The sequence below is a fragment of the Protopterus annectens genome, chromosome 14.part0, assembly GCF_019279795.1.
Source record: "Protopterus annectens isolate FY-2018-M chromosome 14.part0, PAN1.0, whole genome shotgun sequence".
NCBI lineage: Eukaryota > Metazoa > Chordata > Ceratodontiformes > Protopteridae > Protopterus > Protopterus annectens.
In genome coordinates, this window is record NC_056748.1 from 1,013,950,828 (window position 1) to 1,013,972,805 (window position 21,978).

The 21,978-nt window shown below is 38.6% G+C and overlaps 1 protein-coding gene across 1 annotated transcript in view; it reads right to left on the reverse strand.

Annotated features, from left to right (window-relative positions):
• Positions 1–4,036: 4,036 nt before the first annotated feature.
• The window catches only part of UNC5B (unc-5 netrin receptor B), a 1,477,685-nt gene continuing 1,459,743 nt past the window's right edge, over positions 4,037–21,978 (reverse strand). The window contains exons 16-17 of the mRNA XM_044056822.1: positions 14,013–14,191; positions 4,037–7,648 (exon numbers count right to left, since the gene is read on the reverse strand). Coding sequence (XP_043912757.1) covers positions 7,492–7,648; positions 14,013–14,191 — 336 coding nt within the window. The 3' untranslated portion in view covers positions 4,037–7,491. The remainder of the gene's footprint in view (positions 7,649–14,012; positions 14,192–21,978) is intronic.

A 21,978-nucleotide genomic window follows, 5' to 3' on the forward strand; every position in this document is an offset into this window, starting at 1 on the left:
ATTGAAGTAAAGAGTAGAATTCCCTACAACAAACTCGATTCACACTTGTAAGGTTTTAAATATTCATAGGTTCATAGGTAGGTACTAGGCTATCAGCCCTGGGGCCTATATAAGCCTAGCCAAAAAGGTTCCCTGGCTTTTGCCACCCAAGAAAATTATTTTTCTGTGCCCCTGTCAAGCAGTGCCTCAGAAGTGATCCCCGGGATGAATTTTCTATTTCCCATCCAGTCATCAAGGTTTTTCGTAAAGAGGGCCAATGAGAAGCTTTGCTTGGCATGAATGGGTAGTTTGTTCCAGAGTATGGGAAGTCTCTGGGACAGGAATCTATCCCTCCAGCATGTTCTGTTTATTGTGGTAACAAGGTTTAAGTCCCTGGAGTGTGTTGTTCAGAGAGATTGGGATTTCTTTAAGTGTAGCATGTCCTACAGCTCTGGGTTTGACATAGCTTTGTATGTTAGGCAGAGATTGCCTCTGAGTAGGCGATATGTGATGGAGTAGAGCTGGAGTTTTTTTAGACGGTCTGTGTATGGCATCTGTTTGAGGCCAGTAATCCTCTTAGTGAGGCATTTCTGTGGCCTTTCCAATTGTTGTAGGTGTCTTGTGAGATACATGACAAACGGGGCATTGTACTCTATAAGGGTTCATATTAAAAACACAAATGTTTACTTACCCGAACACCTAAACGCCGACACGTCTTCATCGAACCGCGAAAACATAGATCGTCCTGAAGCACGAAATGTGAAATGTTGAATCGTCATGGTTGGCCCTTCTGCGGTATAGCTCCGTAAGTGTGCGATATTATGAACCTTAGGGTTAGGGTGTGGGTTAAGGTAAATGCATAGATGGTAATGTATCTTAGATTTAGTGTGGGTTAGAAGTAGGGTTTTATTAAGTGTATGTGTGTGGATTATTTAGTTTGTTTGGGTATAGCTTTTTAAGGTAAGTGTGCAATAGTTACGGACCTTAGGGTTAGGGTGTGGGTTAAGTTAAGTGCATACATGGTGGTATATGCAGGATTTAGTGTAGGGTTAGAAGTAGGGTTTAATTTAGGGTTAGAAGTAGGGTTTTGGTTAGTGTATGTATGTGGTTTAGTTTGTTTGTTTGTGTAGGTAGTATGCACCGGGTGGTGGGATGGGACAAGTATGACATTTCGCGTTTTTGAATTTTGCGGTTTAGGCCATTCGGTGTATTTGTGGTTCGCAGAATATGTGTCGGCGTTTAGATGCTCGGGTATGTAAACATTCATGTTTTTAATATGAACTCCTCTATAATGGGTCTGATGAGGGATGAGTAGAGAGGAACAATGACCTCCTTTTTTCTAGAGGAGAACCCTTTTGTGATGAGGTGTGCCACATAGAAGGATTTCCTGACTACTGTGGTGATGTGGTTATCAAAGGAGAGATTACTGTTCACCTGTGTCCCGAGGTCTCTTATCACACTTTCAGTGTTTAGTGAGCTACTGCCTATGTGGTAGTTCATGGGTACCGAGTTTTTCTCCAAAGGGGATGACAATGCACTTCTTGGCATTGAGCTTGAGGCCATGACTTTGACACCAAGCATCTGTCTCTGTGAAGCTCTTTTGTAGAATGTCTACATCATTAGGTGATTCTATTATGGCTCCCAGTTTGCAGTCATCTGCGAACTTTGTTAGCCAATGACCTTCTGTGTTGGCCTGCACTTCAGAGAAGTAGATGCCAGACAGAAGAGGACCCAGGACCGAACCCTGTGGTACTCCACTCGTCACTGGTCTGAAGTTGGACTTTTACCATTTGATGTCACCCATATGGTGTTCAAATATTTAAAACTTCGTTCTTATAATATAGACCCATTATAATCATAGATGCCCTAAACGTAAGTCACCAGATATTAGAAGTTGGTGATACTCCTTCAATTTCACCAATAGTGCTGGATTTAGTTGCCAAAAACTCTGAAAGAGGATGTTAGAGGTGCAAATCTGATAAAGAAGGCAAGAGCTAGAAAGGACAATTAGATATGCTTTAGTTATTGAGTTAGTTTTGATACAGAACTTTACCAGAACAGACTGTGAACCCACCTTCCCTCCCTCCATGTCTTTTAATCAGGATCACAACAAGATGAGGCAGGTTAATTTTAGGTCACTGCTAGAAGCACCAACTACTCATCTGTACTTCCAAGATAGATAGTAAAAAAAAAGCTGAGCTTTCCAAGTTTGTCTCTTTCTACACCCACACCCTGTTAGCCTTTGGCTTTATTACTTATAAAATGACTTCAAAGATATATGGTACTTTCAAAGAGATCACTGACAGATACATCGAGGATGTAATCATATATGTTGAGCCATGTGCTAATAGCAGCTATATCTTACTGATTAAGGTAGGTTGCAGAACACATACAAAACTAGAGAGTCTCTTCTTATGGATTCTGAATCTGATGACAGTGCTGTTTTGTCTTTAATACATCTAACTAAAAGTATTTAATAAAAGTGTAAAAAATGGTAAACAAACAAGTTACTATTTTTCAAAATAAGTTTTGTTACATACTATTTCAGATTATGTAGATGCTTCAGTTACACAGGTCTCTTCATCAGGTCATGATATATTTCTCTGTTACTTCTGGCTACATTTGAGAACTGTATGACAAAGCAAGTAACATTTCTGCAGCATAGAAGAACATGGGCACATCACTCCACAAAAGAGCATATAAACTATATTAAAGTTTTAATATATTTGTTACTGGTAGCATATAAATCAATATATCTCCAACAGGCTATAATAAAGAACCTATAGTGATCTCTAGAGCTAGGTTTAAAAAATTGCCGAATTAACTGCCAGATCAATTTGGCAGCACAGAAAGGTGGATTTTGGAAACCAAGGACTAGTGAGTGACATTCTTAATCTTCCCAAATTACAGGCACATTTCACATTGTGAAGTATAATTTAACATACCATTTTTGTGGTCCTGAAAGTTTGCCTGATAAAATGAGCACAGTTTTTTACTTTTGGTTAGCTACAGTAAGTCTATAGCATCCTGTAAGGGAACAGAAGTGTGTTCTGATCTACACTCTACCAAATAACAGAATTTCCACTAGAAGCAGACATCTAGGGTCAATTCTCAAGGCATTTCAAGAAAGACTTAGAGAATCAAAGTGTTACTGATGTTTACAGTTCAATCTTTTGCAGAAGTGATGGTTTCATCTTAGTTATCAAGTAAGACATCCTCAGATAAACAACTCTGTGAAAGCATATATTCCATTCAACACCTTTCCTCATTACATCACTTCTGTCTCTTCTTACTCTTAAATTGAATGTGCATTGGTCATTGGCCTGTGTTTCACTATGCATTAGACAAAACGTATACTGTCATTCCCACTTTCTTTGATGGCCCTCAGATTATGCTACTATACACAGATCAGCCATGTACTCATGAAGGTGAAACCTTGTTGAAAAATGGCACTAAAAAATGCAGGTTTCACAGAAACACAGTCTATCAAGCCAGAAGAGGAGTGTTTGGCCAACCTTGTCAGCCCTTCCAGTCAAAGCACACCATAGGCTTACCTAGTTATCTCCTGCAAAGTAATGCATGTTTCTGGGTCTGATTTACCAACATTTGCTCTAAGTCAATAATGTCATGTTCATTTTGAAGCAAATGACTTAGAACCCAGGCTGCCAAAAGAGTGCATACTTGTAACTAATGATATTGCACCTCTCTCCCCAACACAAAGAAGATATCACATGTTTCATGTGACTATCACCTCTAGCTACTCCTGCAACACTTTAGATGCATTTCGTTTTCAGATATATTAATGATCCATAACAGAAATAGCTGCACAAGGAGGGAGAAACCTTTCCTTCTTTTAAAATAACAAGAACACTTTTATGAATAGAAATGCTAATTTTTATAAGTAACAGAATGGCACATTGAAAAACATTGATTACACATTCCCCTTTAAGTTACTCCAACTGCAACACAATGACTTCTTTTTAACAATTGCAACAGGATTGCTGTGAAAACTGGGCCAAGAAAAACAACAAATAAATAAAAAACACAGAAAGAAAAACTGTGATTTTAAGATAACACTTTAGATAGCAAGTTTCATTTATATAAAAACATGACCTAAGAGTTCAAACTCTGCATTTAAGTTCATTAAGTCTTTTGAGTCCTTTGGGATGTTTTCACTTCTCTCAAAGTGTGGGCAGAAAAGTATGCCTCTAGAAGTCATAACGTCAACCAATTAATAATAAATGATTAGCTTTCAATAAAACATAAATAAAACTAATTCTAATAATATATAAGCATGTGAAAACAGTACAAATTAAGTAAAACCATTACAATAAAGGAATGTATGATCTGAAATGCTACAGGAAAAAATTACCCCATTTCCCCTCTGCTTAACCTGGGTAAAAAATGACAGGAGGCTGACAAATGCCCAGTACTTCAAAGAGCAAAAGTGGAGAAAACACTCAAAGCATGAAATGTGTGTCTGAATTTTTGCTTTCACCTCCTACATAACCTACTTTACTGAACAAAATGTCATCTGCAATAGGATCACATTTAATAACTTTGAAAGCAGTAAAAGTTGTTAAAAATAACACCTAATTTTTTCTTGTCAGATTAGGACAAAATATACAGACACAGAAATTAGCCACCTGACAAGGATGTAGTGATTCCAATGTGTACCTGGCTGCATATCATCAAACCCCCTTCCTCAGTCCACTTGGGGGTGTACCTGAGCTAGCGGTCACCTGTATTCACAATTGTTACAAAACTTTTTTAATGCAAGAGGTAACCCAGAATATTTAGGACAATGGATCTAACAACAAAAAAATTAGGAGTCTATAAATGAGCAAGTTCCTCAGGGACCTAGGATGGCAGTCCCTTTAAGGCATTACAGTAAGTATCACAGAAAGACAAGCCACAGTGTACCCATGGGCACACTGCATTCTCAATGGATTACATTCCATATTGTCCTATTACTGTAATACTTTTAGGCCCAATCTCAGTTGTTATTTCAGATTTTCAGTGGCATACCATGGTTGTCAGTGCACAACAGCAACTTACAGGTACATCATTAAGTGCCTATACGTAGAGGAAACATTATGTACTACCCATACAAAAATGTACAAGTTGGTCACTCAATATCTAGCTAGTTCCTTCATCTAACTGTGAAAGAAAAATTGGATAGTTTTATTTACTTGGTTATGGTGTGGTATTAAAACTCTGTTTTACAATTTCAGGCCTCAATAAGCAAAGCACACTTTGCCTGAAGAAGAGTTAACCTCATAATGGAAATTAATTTCATATTTCCTCTTTGACTAGGTGACTAACCTCAGCAAACTGCTCTACTTGAACTGTGAAGGGCAGACTAACTGGGCTAAACAGTCCCTTTCTGCCATCAAGACCTACGTCTCTATGCTAATGGAAAAATGGCCCCAAAGAAATTAAAGTACACAGATATCTGCTGGACACCTTGATCTGTTGTCACCTCTAAATCTAAGCTTATATAGCATGTAGTGACATAACAATACAATTTATATGTCACTCTGTTTTATATCACTACAGCTCTACAACACACTTACATGAAACTAGCTTGATTTGGCATGACTTGACTAGAATGGCATCAGAAATTCCATATAAGGGTGACCCATGCAGTACGGTTAAAGCCTTGAATACATCCCATGTAATTATCAACCTGAATGCTAGAAAATTCAGCTCAGGAAAATGAAAGTGAAGCAGGAAGCCGATGTCAGGTCACTCTTTTTAAGAGATGGGATACAGTTTGTCCCCAGTGAGAGGACCATGATACCAGTGGCCTATCCAGCAGGGCAATTTACTGCAATCAGTGACAGTATATGTGGAAACAGAAACACATCTATCCAAAGTTACAAATTTCTGTATCAGTGAAGAAGACAGCACAGCCATAGCTAGGGAGTTAATGACCTTTAAAATGTAAAATCCCTAAACTCATCACACATGATGGTACTCCACCACGCTACTTGACTCTCACCTGCAAAAGCAACAAAGAGTTCAAAAGGCTTTCACCTTCATGGGGGAGAAAATAGGTCAGAAAGGAAAATAATTGGCAAGCTATATGGTCAAGGCTGGGTTTATGGACTAAAAATTAATAAAAATTATTTTCCAGCTGCTGTCTTCTGTGGGGCCAGTGCAACCCAACATCTACACTGTTTGTCTTCAAAAGGTTAATAACCTCTGAGTTAACAGAGATTACAGATACACCCAGCCATCTCTCTTACCTCCAGTATACACTATCAAGCGAGCTACACACAAGTATTTATCCCGCGGTTGTAGAGAACGTAAAAAGAACAAGAATAATGAGAGTAAATGACCTCGAAGAAGGTTATCTGTTCTCTCATGCTATGCTGCTTATACAAGTTCTCCATTTTCAGTGAATAAGCTGACACACAGACCAGGGAATGCTGACTTCCTCACCACCCACCCAACCACGTAAGCTGACCTGAGATGCTTCAGTGCTTTAGTACAGTGCCTGGATGACAATTTGATCAGGTGACTAGACAGCGATCTCTTCTGTCTCTGCCAAAACTGCACAATATTGCAAGGCTTCTGCTTGGCACTGAAACATGTTGTGCCAAGTTACAGCTAACTACTGGCATAGCTTCTGCAGGATTATTTCATACCCAGTTTACATCATGGTATGGGTAAAGATGACCAAATTCAATGGCAGGAAGGAAATGGCAGAAATAGTCTGACTCACTGCCCTGATACGTCCAAAACACAACTACATTTTGATGTACACTGCACACTGAGAACCATGGATGGATTCATATAAAGGCCATCTCTACTCATGGCCTGATCCTTCTGCTCCTTTATCCCACAGGTGACTAAGGGGGAATTAACAGACAATGGATGACGTAAAAAAAATGCAGTGCCAGATTCATGGCTCACAAGTGAGTGCCAGGCTGAGACGAGCATCTTGTTAGTATCTACCTGAAGCTGAGCTGTGTAAACAATCTTATTGTTATCTAAATGAAACGAGTTTTAGCTCAGAGCATAAAAGGCGCATCCAAAGATATGGATAATAAATTAAATTGCGTTTCCTAAGAAACTCTTATCCTTTACAAGCTGTCCAAAGCTTTGACAGAAGAAAGCAGTTTTATCTAGATTTTTGTTGACTTTGAAGACCCATGGCATTGAAGATACGAGTTAACTCATAATTGCTTAGTGCTGTGGGTAGCAGCAAATCAGGCCCTGAAACAACTGTTGTCATGGTTACTTTGGACACATTCTCCTTCCTTTGTTTAGTGGAAACAAGTCAGCACATATTGGCACCTTTTATGGACCAGTTGCTTGAACGAAAACTAGTAACCACAAATGGTTACATTTTTTTTTGAGTAAAGCTGGAGATATGTCAGCAACATGTTTTGGATAGAGAATTGTGGAGATTGTGCTGAGGTTTTGCAGTCCATGACTGATATTCAATTTTGCTTTTTCTATGCCAGGCTCTAGCATAACACATTCTGAAGCCATTTAACACTCTCATTCTGTCGCCATAACAACCATCATTTCGCTCTTGCCCATTTCTTCCAAGGCACTGGCCAAGGTGTTGAGGTCCCCGTCATCTAAGTGCTGTGCTTCCCATAAGTCTAAAATGACTCCTGTTGGACTAGATTTTGTGGCAAAATAATTCAGATACCTGTGAGGAGGAATAGAAGGAATAGAAACTTTTAAAACAAACATATTAGACATATTTTAAGTAAATACATTTAAAAAAGAATTATACACCTTCTGGACATGTGACACACTCACAGATTTTAAAAGCTAGCCTTACTATGTCAGAAGGCTGGTGGCAGATTAAAAGCATTTTTAGTTGTAAGTCTAGAAATATGCAATATGCTTCTTATAGACAGGAAGAGAATTATCAAGCATTTCTGACTTTTTTAAGATGTTTAAAGAATATATTTCTAATTATCCCAATGCAAAATTTCACACTTAATTGGACTATAATGCAGTGCTCTAGCACCCACTCCCTAATTATTAGTGCCACTGTCGGCTAGACCACAAATTAAATGAATTATTTTCATACAAATTTTTGTAATACTCTGATACTTTTTTAGTACTTGCTGACTGCATAGTTTGAACAATATAGTTTGAATGTTTGCATTAATAATCTGTTAGCTTTGTATCTACTGTTACATTTTTGTTCGTTGTCATCTTAACAAGGAACAGAATATAAACAAAGAAACTTGGCATTTATTGTTACAGACAGCAATCTACAAACATCGGTCATTTTTGCATTTTGTAAAAAGTCTCTGGGTATGGCTGAAAAATGTCCATCTAAATGAATCCATTCACCCAATTAACAAAAAAGAACAAATACATCATGTTTAATAACATTCTGTGTATCAAATAATGTTCAGCTCAGTTAAAAAAGCAGCAGTTTCATTTCATCACCAATACAGAACAATACACAGACTACAGTTGCAGAACTGAGTAAGTACTGTTTTTACAAGTACGCAGAACACACATTTCATTTACTGGCTCAGTTTTTGTTTAAGACCCATTCTGCATAAGTACCTGTTTTACAGGATTGGGCAACATGCTCCAGTTTAAGAGAATTTTTCAGACTTGCAAAGTATAATCTAGAGGCTAAGAGACTCGAACATGGGTCTGCAGAATAGCATGCAGTCTGCACCTGACTGCAGCTCAAGAACAATGGTTCTGGTACTTCAAGACGCATTTACATGAGTGCAAGGAAATTCAGTTAGCAAGGATTTGGCAAGCTAGTTATCTATCCACAATTTTTTTTACTTCAGTATTCCTTCCCAACACATATTTCCTCTCCACCCAACAAGCTCATCCGTCCTTCCATCTGATAGCTAAAGTTTGGCACTTTTTCTTCTTTCCATGGATGTGTGGGATGAGTGTTGGGTGTGCTACTATCATCTGCTGGGTCTGGGATTTTTAATGGCCCTATAGTTCCCCCCATCAAGCATCAAGCTACAGCTGGCCAGGCATAAAGAAACTATAGCGTGGAACTCCCCTGGTCCTAAGGGGCATACACTGAGCTACCTACCCCGCCCTCCATCTTCACATCTATTTTTTTCTGAGCCTCCACCAGAGCTCTTCTAGAGAGATGTCAGCATGCAGTCTCCCTCCTCCAGGATACGAATGCTCCATTCTACTTGCCAGCTCCATCAGGCACCAGAGATGCTAACTGACCTTGGGTTGCCTTGTTCGTAGTTAGGGCTTTATCCATCTAGCCACTGGAACAGCAATGGTTATCCATCCATAAATGATTGCACGATTCTTGCACATTAGTTGTGCCTATTTAAATTATTATTGAGCTTTTCTATGCAGTCCCCAGCTGTTTTTTTTTTTTTTAGAAGAGCACAGTCCCTTAATATTTTTCAACGCTCGTGCTTCTGATGGAGCACAGTCAGCTTGGATGTGTTCAAAAAGTGAACTGTTTTGGGTTGAACAATATTTACTGATTGTTCAAAAATTGCTTTTGAATAGCAAAGATGAGTAGGTTGCATAAAATCATTTTTGGCAATGTAAAACTCCTGAGTTTGCTTTGATATAAATGGCTTTTGAAGAACTGAATTAATTCTGTTTTTGCTGCATGTGGTGTGGTGTGCTGATTTCAAATGGTATACCTACAAGTGGACAACATCTACTTATTAGAATGTCAGTTGAGTGAGGTGCAAGTTACCTTGATACAGAATGTAGATCATTGTCTTCCACTGGAAATAATGGACAGTGTGACTTCTAAGTGCATGCCAGCAGTTATTCCTTTTGTTATGGGAGATTACTCTCTTTTACCTCATTTGTGTGACCATGGTGTTGGTAAATCCATTTTAGGGGTGGAAACAATGACTGTAATCTGAAGTTTCACTTTTTGGTGTTAAAGGCATGTGTGTTTGTTGCTTTGATTTCCTCACATCCTGATGTATGAGGTTTCATAGTCAAACTGATTTCAAACACATGGCTCAAGAACCTGACATTGCTACAATAATGCTTTCATAATGCTGGCATTTCTAACACTGGCTTGGATTAATTCAATATATCTGTACACTAGACAGTGAATTCCAAACAAAAAATAATGTAGTACTGCTCTGAAAATCAGGGTTTCAGTCACATAATTCTACTCAAAGCTACTTCACATAGTCTGCTTTATATCTCTGTTCACAGAAGTATCCAAATACAAAATACATTCCATTTGCCTAAAGAAATGACAAAGAATTGGACCTCACTCTGGAGAGCAATAGGTCAGTGGAGGGTCACTGCCAAACATGCAGATTGGTGAAACATGGTAGTGAATAAGGACGATTACACTCTAGCAAATGTACAGTTGCCACAACAATAGAGTTTGCCTCATTTCTCCAGAGAAAGTGATCCAGGTGCATATTACGTATATTCAGCAGATGGTGTAGGAGGATTTTTTTATAAAGACAACAGTCTTGTTTTGGGAGTAATTATTGATAGCAAAATTGGTCAATTTATAATTATAGTTAGAGTGTATTGATTTTAACAATGAGGTTCACTTGAAGTGATTCTGATACTTCATATCCACATACTTACGTTTTTTTTTTAAATGTTTGTTTTTTATCCTTTTGATGACTGGGTTAGTCGCTTTTCAGGGGAGACCCGAGGTGGTATTTATACTATTAGGAGAAATTTGGTCAGGGTATTGGGTAACTTACCCTGCTCTTTTTGATAGGTGCTGTGGAGCCTCATTTTAATGTCTTATCTGAATGACAGCACACTCAGGAGTACCTCAAACTCTTTATTCTGTACTGCAGTGTCTGCAGTTGATCTACCTGATGTGGGAATTGAACCCAGAGCCTTCTACACAAAAAGCAAGTGTACTATCTTCTGTAACACTGAGACTGACAATTCTACTTGTATTTACAATATGAAACACTGGCACAATGCTAGAGTCCTAATTCATGGAAAGGCACTGCACTTAATGATCTCTGAGGTATGCTGTAGTTTCTGCAAATGGAAATCCTCCATAAAGCAGGTGTCTGCTGTACAGTGCATTGATGATATATGCAAAACCAGTTATTGAAATTGACAGCAATTAGTATGGCATTAAACAAACTTTGAAAGAGGCCAGAAAGAAGAGCACAATCACTTTACTTTGATTTAAGCAAAAGAGGAGATGCTAATATGAAGCATAAAGACTCAATCAGGGGCTTAGATTTTTTTTTGCAAGTATAATGCTATGAATTTAATTCTTTACAGGTTTGGAACATACAAAATTAAGAAATGTTTGCCCCAAGCAGAAGCCTTTCCTAACTTATCTAACTTGTGATCTGATTCAAGCCCTAAGTTACAAAAGGTAATTTTCTGGGGCGGACAGCACCCAAACCTCATGTGATGTTGTTACAAACATCTGCCAAGAGATCTAACCACAGATCTGATTCCACAAGCACATTCCTGGTATTCCTTTGAGTGTATCCATAAGGAGGGTCTTGGCTCTATACAGTTTATTCCATTCAAGTTTCTGGCTAAGCTTCAACAACTCTCTGCTCTTTGGTATAAAGCTCCCTCTCCATGAGATGCAAACGTCTCTGCCATTTTGGGTGACACACACTACTTTTAACAACACACATTAAACACTCTTTTTTCACTGTTTACTGTCATAATATGTGGTGTATGCACATTGCCACTTTACATCATAATATATAACAGCTATATAACACATCAAAACAGCATATCAAGCATAAGACATGGATGCCTGACAGTTGCCTGACATCCATTTAGTCACACTGAAAGCTATAAAATCCTTTTAAGTTGTTTCCACTTGAACAGAAAGTGACTATTTCCAATACTGGGATACTGGGATTTCACTAAATTTGAGTTAAAGGAGTATCTCCTTACTACCACACTTGTAAGATCCTGGATTTAGTATATTTAGAGATACGGGGGGGGGGGGGGGCATGGGCAATGTTTTGGGCTTTTTAAAGACTGATGTTTAAGTTTCTTTACTAGCTGTACAACTATGGTTTGTAGTTTCTTATAAGGTCCTAGATCATTATTATGTGTATGATGGGTCTACTTTGTTTCATTAAAAGCTCATTTCACTGAATTTGAATTCACCCTGACCAAATCGCTGAAAGCTTAAATTACTGAAAACTCATTTTACCAAATCTCATTTCACTAAAGTGAAGTACTGGCACTGAGTAGAGTACTGTAAGGCAAGTAAAAGGTATATGCCCTTTTCCCCACTGTAGTGCGATCCTGGAGTTAGTATATATGGTAAGGGTGGGAGTGTGTAGGAACAGCTCCCCACATTGGGTGTGCAGGGGGCATAGCTCCTCACTTAGTTTGGGTATATACTGTCTTCTGGAAAGAGTTAGTCATTGGTGTTGTGAGTATGAATGTCTATGGTTTAACATGTATTGTTTTGAAGCTTTTGGTGAAATATAATACAAAACCAAACTAATATTAACTAAAATTAATATTCAGCAAAATGCTACAGATGTCAACAGCAATTTGGTCGACACAATTTGATGTTTGAGATGGACAGTCCTGAGGTAAGAGAATGTAAGTATTTTTTTGGGGGCAAGGGAGCAAACCCTACTGCAGTTAGTATATATAATTAATTAGTAGGGGATATAGGGGTGGAGGGAAGCTTGGACCTCTGTGAAAATGAAGTCTGTAACTTTGCTCATGTCTAGGTTACTCCTTTGAGGATTTGCTGTTGATGTTAAATTGTCAGTGTTTTGCATGTCAGTATCCCAACCATTCGACTTTAGGGACAAGATTCATATAATGTATATATATATATATATATATATATATATATATATATATATATATATATATATATATATATATATATATATATATATATATACACACACAGAAAAACACATCCAGCTATATACATCTCTCTCTGTATGTATGGATGCATGGTGTGTTTGTGTATGTATATGTACATATGTGTGCATATGTGTGTATGTTTATATATATATATTGGTATTTGTGGGTGTGTGTACTTTTATATATATATATATATATATATATATATATATATATATATATATATATATTTATGGAATAGATGCATATAACTATATGTTTGGGAGATGTGGGTTGGCTTACCCACCCTCCTCATCTGGGGGTGCAGTAGGGTTTGGCCCACTCTGAAAAAAACACCTACTTTTTGTTTTTTTTTTGGCAGGTGTTTAAGGATTCTGATAGTTGGTTGAGGTTCCCCTTCGATGACTCATAGAGGAACATATATGTACATATATATATATATATATATATATATATATATATATATATATACACATACATGAATATCACTGTTTGCATCACCTTGAATGCCAGGACGCTATCAACCTATGGACTTTTAGAAGTTAGCTTACAGTTCCTGCAAATGTTTTGTATCTCATGTGTCCTAACATATGGCACTGAACCAATATTATCTAGTGATGTAACAGAAACTTTAAATACTTAAACAATGGATCAACCTTTGCTGACAACAGATCCAACTTTGATATGAACTCTTCTGTATTGCATGCCAGGTTCTTGCATAAGAATATTAGACATTGCATGGAATCCACTGTAATCCTTACATCATAACCAGAATATCTGGTTAAGTAGCCCTGGATCTCATTTAGGATTATCTGCAGTTGTACAATATCAATTACTTGTGTTACCGGTCTTTGGTTAAACACCTGTACTGAATTCTTGCTCTGACAGGTTTTCAACTGTCAACATAAATACTACTTGAGCAACATTCAAATGTAAGCACACCAGTTCATTAATTTAAAACACATAAATGTGGTCCTACATTTTGAAATGTGCAGTGGTATTACAGATTTGGCAGCACTCTCAATTGCTGGCATGAAAATATGAGAACATATATACATATCATGTTCCTTCCTTTTGGTACAATTTCTGTCCTGATTAACAAAATGCAGAGAATAAACACTAGACATGATCTCTTCTTAGAAATACCTTGTATATCTTATGTTTTCAACATCAGCAGCATTTAATACACAACAAATGAATCTCAAAATTCTTAACATCAGACTTACCGGTCTACCCCAAGTGTCTGAGCCAGGAGCCTCCAGTCATTGCCTCGACTGTTAGGGGCATCTAAGCTATTGCAGATTTTTTGCCGAATTGAATATGGTATTTTAAAGGCATATGGTCCCACTTGGGTTGTTGCATTGCAGCTGGTTTGTGTATGAAATGGATCAAAAGGTTTCACATTCTAAAACAACAACAAAAACTGGATTAACTATTTACTGTGCAGACAAAGCAAAAACAAGTTTAAGATTTATATATCTGTATTCTTTTGCAGGCCCTTTTCCATACTGCACACTAGTCAATATTCATTTCCGAAGTGCATTTCAGTGCACTGCTTTTGAGACATTGAAACCTTATTAGCTATGTTAGAAAATTAAGAAACAATGAACAGCATTGCTTGGAACTTATTTGTAATGACACCTCTTGTCTGAATAAAAAGACATTGCCAACATCCTTGCAGGTAAATTTAGTGCCAACATCACCATAAGACTTCTGTTCAAAGTCCTGAAATATTTGAATCCCTTACTTCCCTAATTATTTCAAAAGAACATTTACAGAAATTACTAACCAAGACCAAAAATGCTTCCTGTATGGGACCTGACAGTATACCAGATTGCTTAATTATTAATATTAAATATGCCCTTGATGACCCAGCCCTTAAACTGTTTAACATGACTTTAGCTACTAGTTTCACCCTTGTTGAGTGCCACACTGCAGTGGCGAGGTCTTTCCATAATGGTGGCCTTAAAAGTGACTCGGGTAATTAGAGACCTATCAGTCTTACAAGCTGCATTTGCAAAGCCATTGAACATATTGTAACTGACTTTATAAAGTACGATATCAAGAAACTTATTGGATTTGACCCCCAGCTATTTGGCTCTCTGAAGGGGAGGTTCTGTTTACTGAATATGGTAAACTTTTTCACAAGTGTTATGGAGGCTGCAGCCTGTGGACATGTGGTACACACAGTGCACCCTGACCTGGCCAAAGCCTTCATGATGGCATCATAAAGAAACTAAATGCAATCAACACATATGAGGTAAGATGGATAAGCAAACTGGCTGAAAGACAGAACCCACACAGTGTGAGCTGCAGACACCTCATCAGAAAGTACGAAAGTGACCAGTGGTGTCCCTTTGAGTTCAGTGCAGGGACCTCTCCTTTTTGTCCTTTGCTTCCAAGCAGAGATCCATGACTTCTATCAAACAATTTTGCAGACAACTGCAAACCAGGGATTGTTGTAAAATCACCCTCTGGCACCCAAACCATCCAGAATGGACTTTCCATAATAAACTAAAAATGGGTTAAAACTAAATGTGCAAAACTGTAGTATCATCATTTTTAGCAGACAGACCTCAACCCTCAATTAACCATATATACAGCACACCACTACAAAATGAAAGAGAGCTAAGAACTTGGGTTGATAATTCCTTTTCTTAGCTGTCATGAAATTATTTTATTTAGCGCAGTCAATTGTCAAATGAATATCTTCAAGGTCTAAAATGGTGATCACTCCCTATACTCATCATGAATCAGACTGATCACTCCCTATACTCATCATTAATCAGACTGATCACTCCCTATACTCATCATTAATCAGGCTGATCACTCCCTATACTCATCATTAATCAGGCTAATCACTGCCTATACTCATCATTAATCAGGCTGATCACTGCCTATACTCATCATTAATCAGGCTGATCACTCCCTATACTCATCATTAATCAGACTGATCACTCCCTATACTCATCATTAATCAGACTGATCACTTCCTATACTCATCATTAATCAGACTGATCACTCCCTATACTCATCATTAATCAGACTGATCACTCCTTATACTCATCATTAATCAGACTGATCACTCCCTATACTCATCATTAATCAGACTGATCACTCCCTATACTCATCATTAATCAGGCTGATCACTGCCTATACTCATCATTAATCAGGCTGATCACTGTTTATACTCATCATTAATCAGGCCAGTTATCAAGTACAATATCACCTTCAGGATGTATCTCACTAAACATATTAAACAATTGGCATATATTTATATATCCATCAATCCATCCTCAACCCCTTTTTCCCATTTTGCACGTGTCATGGTGTCACTTCAACAGTGACAATCATCTCAAGCCAAGACTTACAGCAGTGGGTCACTAGCCCTGCAGTAGTAGTTCATCCGTACCACTCACTTGCACATGCACTCACCCCTACAGCCAATTTAGAGTGTCCAATCCACCTACTGCATGTCTTTGGAGTGTGGGAGGAAACCAGAGCACTCAGAGGAAGCCCACATGACCACAGGGATGACATGTAGACTCCACACAGAAGGCACCCCAGCCGAGCATTGAAACCGGAGAACCTCTTGCTGTGAAATGACAATGCTAACCGCTGCATATATCTATATATGTATATTCAACTGAATTACATTGTATCTAGAATTTGAAATACTGCAAATACTCCTTCAAATTATTTTGCAGGGGGAAAGTCCCCTTACACCCCATAAATATATTAAATTCACAGTCACACAACCACAGTGAAAAGAGAAAATACCAAATGCAATAAATCATTGCTGGTGCACAAGACCAAACTTGCAGTCATGGGGGTACAACATGTGGGTGGGCATTAGAGAGGTACAAATGGTGGAATGGACTAATATGCCTTGTAATTCCTACTATTCTAACACCCCAAAACCACACCTGCAGTAATTCCTTAAAGCAAACTACACTTTTCTATCAAATGCGGTGAGATTAAATGTGTTTTGGATTACAATTTTAGATATCTTATCATTAGATAAAGTCAGTCTTAGATCAAACGTATCACACCAATACAAATATATATGTATATATTCATATATGGAACATACTGTTTATTGACAATTCATCTTGTCAAACAGAAAAAAATCTTGTTCAGCTGATCGAAAATCAGCTTATCACATGCACTGGCTCTTTTCTCTGCATCATCGTGGCACAATGGAGATCGGAGAGATTTGCCCTTTCTCCACTGTAGTGTAAGCTCAGAGTTGGTATGTATATAGTTACTAGGAGATATGGGGGCTGCAGAGGGGCTTGTCTCCCTGCAAAAACATTTTTTTCTAGTTTCTGATTCAGTTGTGTTCACTTGTCATTTAATATATTACTTTTTTGATACTGTGAAATACAAACAAACAAACACACACACACACGCACACACGAGTGTGAGTGTGAGTGTGTGTGTGTGTGTGTATGTGTGTGTGTGTGTGTGTGTGTGTGTGTGTGTGTGTGTGTGTGTGTGTGTGTGTATGTGTGTGTGTGTGTGTGTGTGTGTGTGTGTGTGTGTGTGTGTGTGTGTGTGTGTGTGTGTGTGTGTGTGTGTGTGTGTGTGTTGTAACAGCCGGCTAATATCCCGCTAGACTGCCACTAATAAATGTGAAGTCCCCCACTTAAAACCCGGGTCAGTAATTAAGGAGCCTCAATCCTCACCACTGACTCCATTGTGGGAGCACCACAGAAAACATCAGAGCGCAGAGCACACAAGAGTAAAATTCCACAATTTCCCTTAAGAACACAAGAGGAACACGCTTTTTTTCTGGGAGTGGACTATATACCTCTGTCCACTCCAAATGTAGCTACTTATCATACACTTCAGAGCAATGTGTTGCAGTTTAAGACCTCTGACTCACTCAGTCTCGAAATAAATCCAAATCTCACACATTCAATCACTTAAGTGAAACCTGACACAGATTTCCTGCTGTGTCTCCTCCCCAATACAAATGGTAATGCTGCCACCAATGTCAGTCAGGTCTACACACCTTTCAAAGGGTGATCAATTATTAAAAATTAAATATCAAAATAAATGATAGCTATGACCAGAAGCAGCCAGGCATTTGAGGTGACCAGGGGATTATCAAACAGGTATGAACACTCTAATCTCTGAAGAACAATTGTTCATCCACAATGTAAAGTAATGAAAAAATAATAATAATAAGTAACATGATTGCAAGAATGTAAATCAACAATTTTGAATAAACACCAGAATTCAATCACTAGAAATATACAATTAATCTGTAGGATAGAAGTCCACCATCTTAGAAAAACTCTATCTAAATAACTAAACTTTCCTAATCTAACTAGAGAATAATTCCCTGATCTAATCTAAATCATAACAGCAAGGCAAAGGCATGCTTACAGTTTTTGGTGAGTCCTTTTCCTGGGTATGTACTGCACAGCACTGTAACTGATTGCAACTCTTCACTAACTATAGTCCAGGTTAACAGTCACAACTGTCTTATTTTAAAAATAAGTTAGCTGTTTGAAAAAGTTATTTTTCCTATCAATCAGCTGTTCAAATAATTAACTAACAACCAGGAACATTCTAATGACATCACTTACTGATCAGCTGATTCTCCACAGACAGTTTGTACTTTAGAATCTCCCTCAGAAATGTGCAATTAGAAATGTATGAAAACACTGACAGATTCTTTAAACATTTTCTATAAACAGCAAAATACTCAACACTTCAAAACCTTATTTACATTTTTCAGAATTAGACATGCTGGCATACAAGTTAATCCAAGAATATACACAAATCTCCTGCCAGTCATGCTAACACAGATGGCAGTGTTTTCATTTTCTTCACATCTCTCTCCCCCTTATGACTCAAGCATGATTTTCAAGTGACCCTTGAAAACTGATGCTTGAGAAAAATGCATCTACCTGGGAATATTAACCCACTCCTCTCCTGTACAATCCATCTGCATTGGCATTATTAACCCCAAGGCGATGTTGTATGGTCATATCATATCCTTGTAATCCTAGACTCCACCTCAGTAACTTGGCATTTTGCTTACTGACCCTATTAAGCCATGTTAAGTGGTTATGATCCATGAGTACAGTAAGTTTTTTCCCATAAAGATAGGGCTGTAGCTTTTGCAATGCCCACACTATGGCCAAACACTCTTTCTCCACAGCTGCATAACACTCTTCCCTAGGTTGGAGTCTACAGCTCAGATATACCACTGGGTGCTCTTCTCCTTCTGTGGAAACTTGGCTAAGTACAGCACCCACCCCATAATTTGAAGCATCTACCTGTACAATAAACTATTTATTGTAATCTGGGCTGGTTAACACAGGGAGTCCTCCCAAAATCTCCTTATGTTTATGGAATGCCTGTTCACATTCTGTGTTCCACCCTACCTTGTCTGGTTTATTCTTCCTAGGTAGGTCATTAAGGGGTGCAGCTATGGTACTGTAATTGGGCACAAATTTCTTATTGTACCTCGCTGTCTCTAGAAATGCTCTCACTTGTTTCTTAGTAAAAGGAATTGGCCACACTTGAATAGCTACCACTTTGATAGGTTCTGGCCTGATGTTAACACTTTCCACTCTATGTACTAAGAAAGTGGACTCTGCCATACACACTTGACACTTACTGGGTTTAATGGTTAATCCTGCCCTAATTAATCTATCCAAGACCTCCCTAACATGTAGGTCTGCAAATGCCCATAGCATAATCTTCAATGTAGAGTTTTACCTCTCCACAAGACCATTAGTCTGGGGATAGTAGGGGTGTTCTCTAGATGTTTCACACCACAGAACTTCCACAGACAAGTTAGCAGCTCTGACATGAAATTCACACCTCTGTCAGTGAGTATTTCCCATGGAAATCCTACTTTGCTTCAGATTTCTTGCAAAACATTTGACAACTTATCTGCCTCAACAGAGGACAGAGCCACTGTCTCAGGATATCTGGTAGCATAGTCTACTACAACCAAGATGTATTTCTTTCCTGTAGAACTCAGGGGTCCCACAATATCCAGGGCCACTCTCTGAAACAGCTCTTCGATAACAGGCAAAGGCACTAACGGAGCCTTAGCCTTGTCCCTAGCTTTTCCAACTTTTTGCCACTGTTCACAAGTCCTACAATATCCTACCACATCCCTTGCAATTCTTGGCTAATATAAATTTGATATAATATATCCCTTAGTACGTCTTATGTCCATATGACCCGAGAAAGGAATGTCATGTGCTATGGTTAAACATGGCAGACAGTAAGCTCTAGGCACTACCAACTGCTGTATTACTTTGCCTTCTAGCCCACTTCCAGGAGTCCACTCTCTATACATCAAACCTTTATTCCAGTATATAGACTCCCCTCTTTTTTGAGCCTCAGGTGCCTCTTTAGCCATCTCCCTAAAGCTTTGTAATGTAGGATCAGTAAGTTGATTCTCTCTCAACTCTACCTTTGTGACCTTCCCCAGCTCCCCTTCTTCAGGAAGCCTAGTCACTTCCGACAGCTGCACCTTGCTGTCACTCTGAGTGTCACCACTCACCTCTGTCCTTGCAGTCACTGTGTCCAAGGGAACTTCAGTACCCACAAGCAGCTGTGACTCACATTCAGACTTACTGCTACCAGATAACACCTTCTCTGAAACAGCCACCATGCCAGCCCCAGCTTCAGGTATGAGATCTTTCTGGGTCTCTCCCAGACTACCAGACCTACATGACTTTCTCCAAGCCTGACTGTGTGTCACTGCATGTACACAAGGTACTGCATCATCAAAGTCAATCTCTATCAGAACATCTGCAGGAATATCCTCAAACACACCTACTTGCTTGCTTCCTCTTCCACCCTCCCAGTCAAGATGAACCCTAGCCAAAGGAATTTGGAATGGGGTCCCTCCCAATGCTCTGGCTGGACTGGACCCAGTAAGTACTGCTCTTCTCTAACCACTGAAGGCCTCACAATAGTTATATCAGAAGCTGTCCTGCTTAGCAGTTACCTAATTACTATCTAATAAGACTGGATATAAATGTTGGTGATACTTTGGCATCACAGTTGTTTCTAAACAACTTTCCACTGGCAGGCTGTCATCCACACTTACTGGCTCCCTCACCTTCTGTTTCTCACCTTGCCTTGATGGACATTTGGCTGCTATGTGCCCCTCTGGTTATACTTGAAACATCTAATCCCTAACCGTCCACTTGGATTAGTAGTTTTGCCTGTTACTGGTGTACTCTGTTGGAGTGGTTTAGACTGTCCCCCATGGGTTCCCTTATGTCCATGTACATGTGCCGTACTACGTATACCTTTCTTATGCAGTGGTGCTCGGCTTGCCATGTAGAGATCCCCTTTTCTCCCCACCTCCTCCACAGGGTTACACTCATGGTCTGCTAACCAGACTCTCGTGTCATCGGGCAAAGTATGGAGGGCTTGTTCCCTCACCAAAAGGTCTTCCAGTCTGTCAGAAGTGGTGACCTGACACCCACTCACCCATCTGTGAAAGTAAGTACTTAACTCATTCACTCCAAAGCAGCTCAAAAAAAGCTGTCTGCCTAATTCCACCCTAGGAACAACAGTGTAGTCTGAGCTCATTTTCAGAAAATCCATTTCTGATACGATACAGAAAACAAATGTTCATAACTCTTTAATTATAAGAGCTAGACTAAAAATGTAAATGCGAAAGTTGTTCAGCAGACAATTACCTATCCAACAGTTAAATGTTGATAGTGCATATCAAAGTCATTATTAAAAATTTGGCAAGGAATATTCATACTGTGTACATTTTTTAACTTTTTGGAAAAGCAAAGCACAATATCTTGTTCAATGTACCATGTAGACCCATACAATTTGTATTTAATTTGTTTGTATGAATGTCAGCTTTAAAATGATACTTTAACCATTACTGTGTGATGCTCCTTTATGGAGATATTCAAAGAAATATGATTAATATAATATTTCTCATAATTGATAAATAAACAAAGCATAATATCTCATCACCTGTAACAGACAGAGGCTACATATCAGTGAAAAAGTGTGCGTCTCAATGTCAGCTTCAAAATGATGCATCATTTGTGTGATCACCATGCTCCCTTGCAAAGATATGGGCATAATAATGAGAAGTACCATAACAGGTACAAGTAAGCAATATCTGAGGGTAATGCTACTCAATGCTAGAAGTCTAAACCTCAAAATGCACTCACTCGA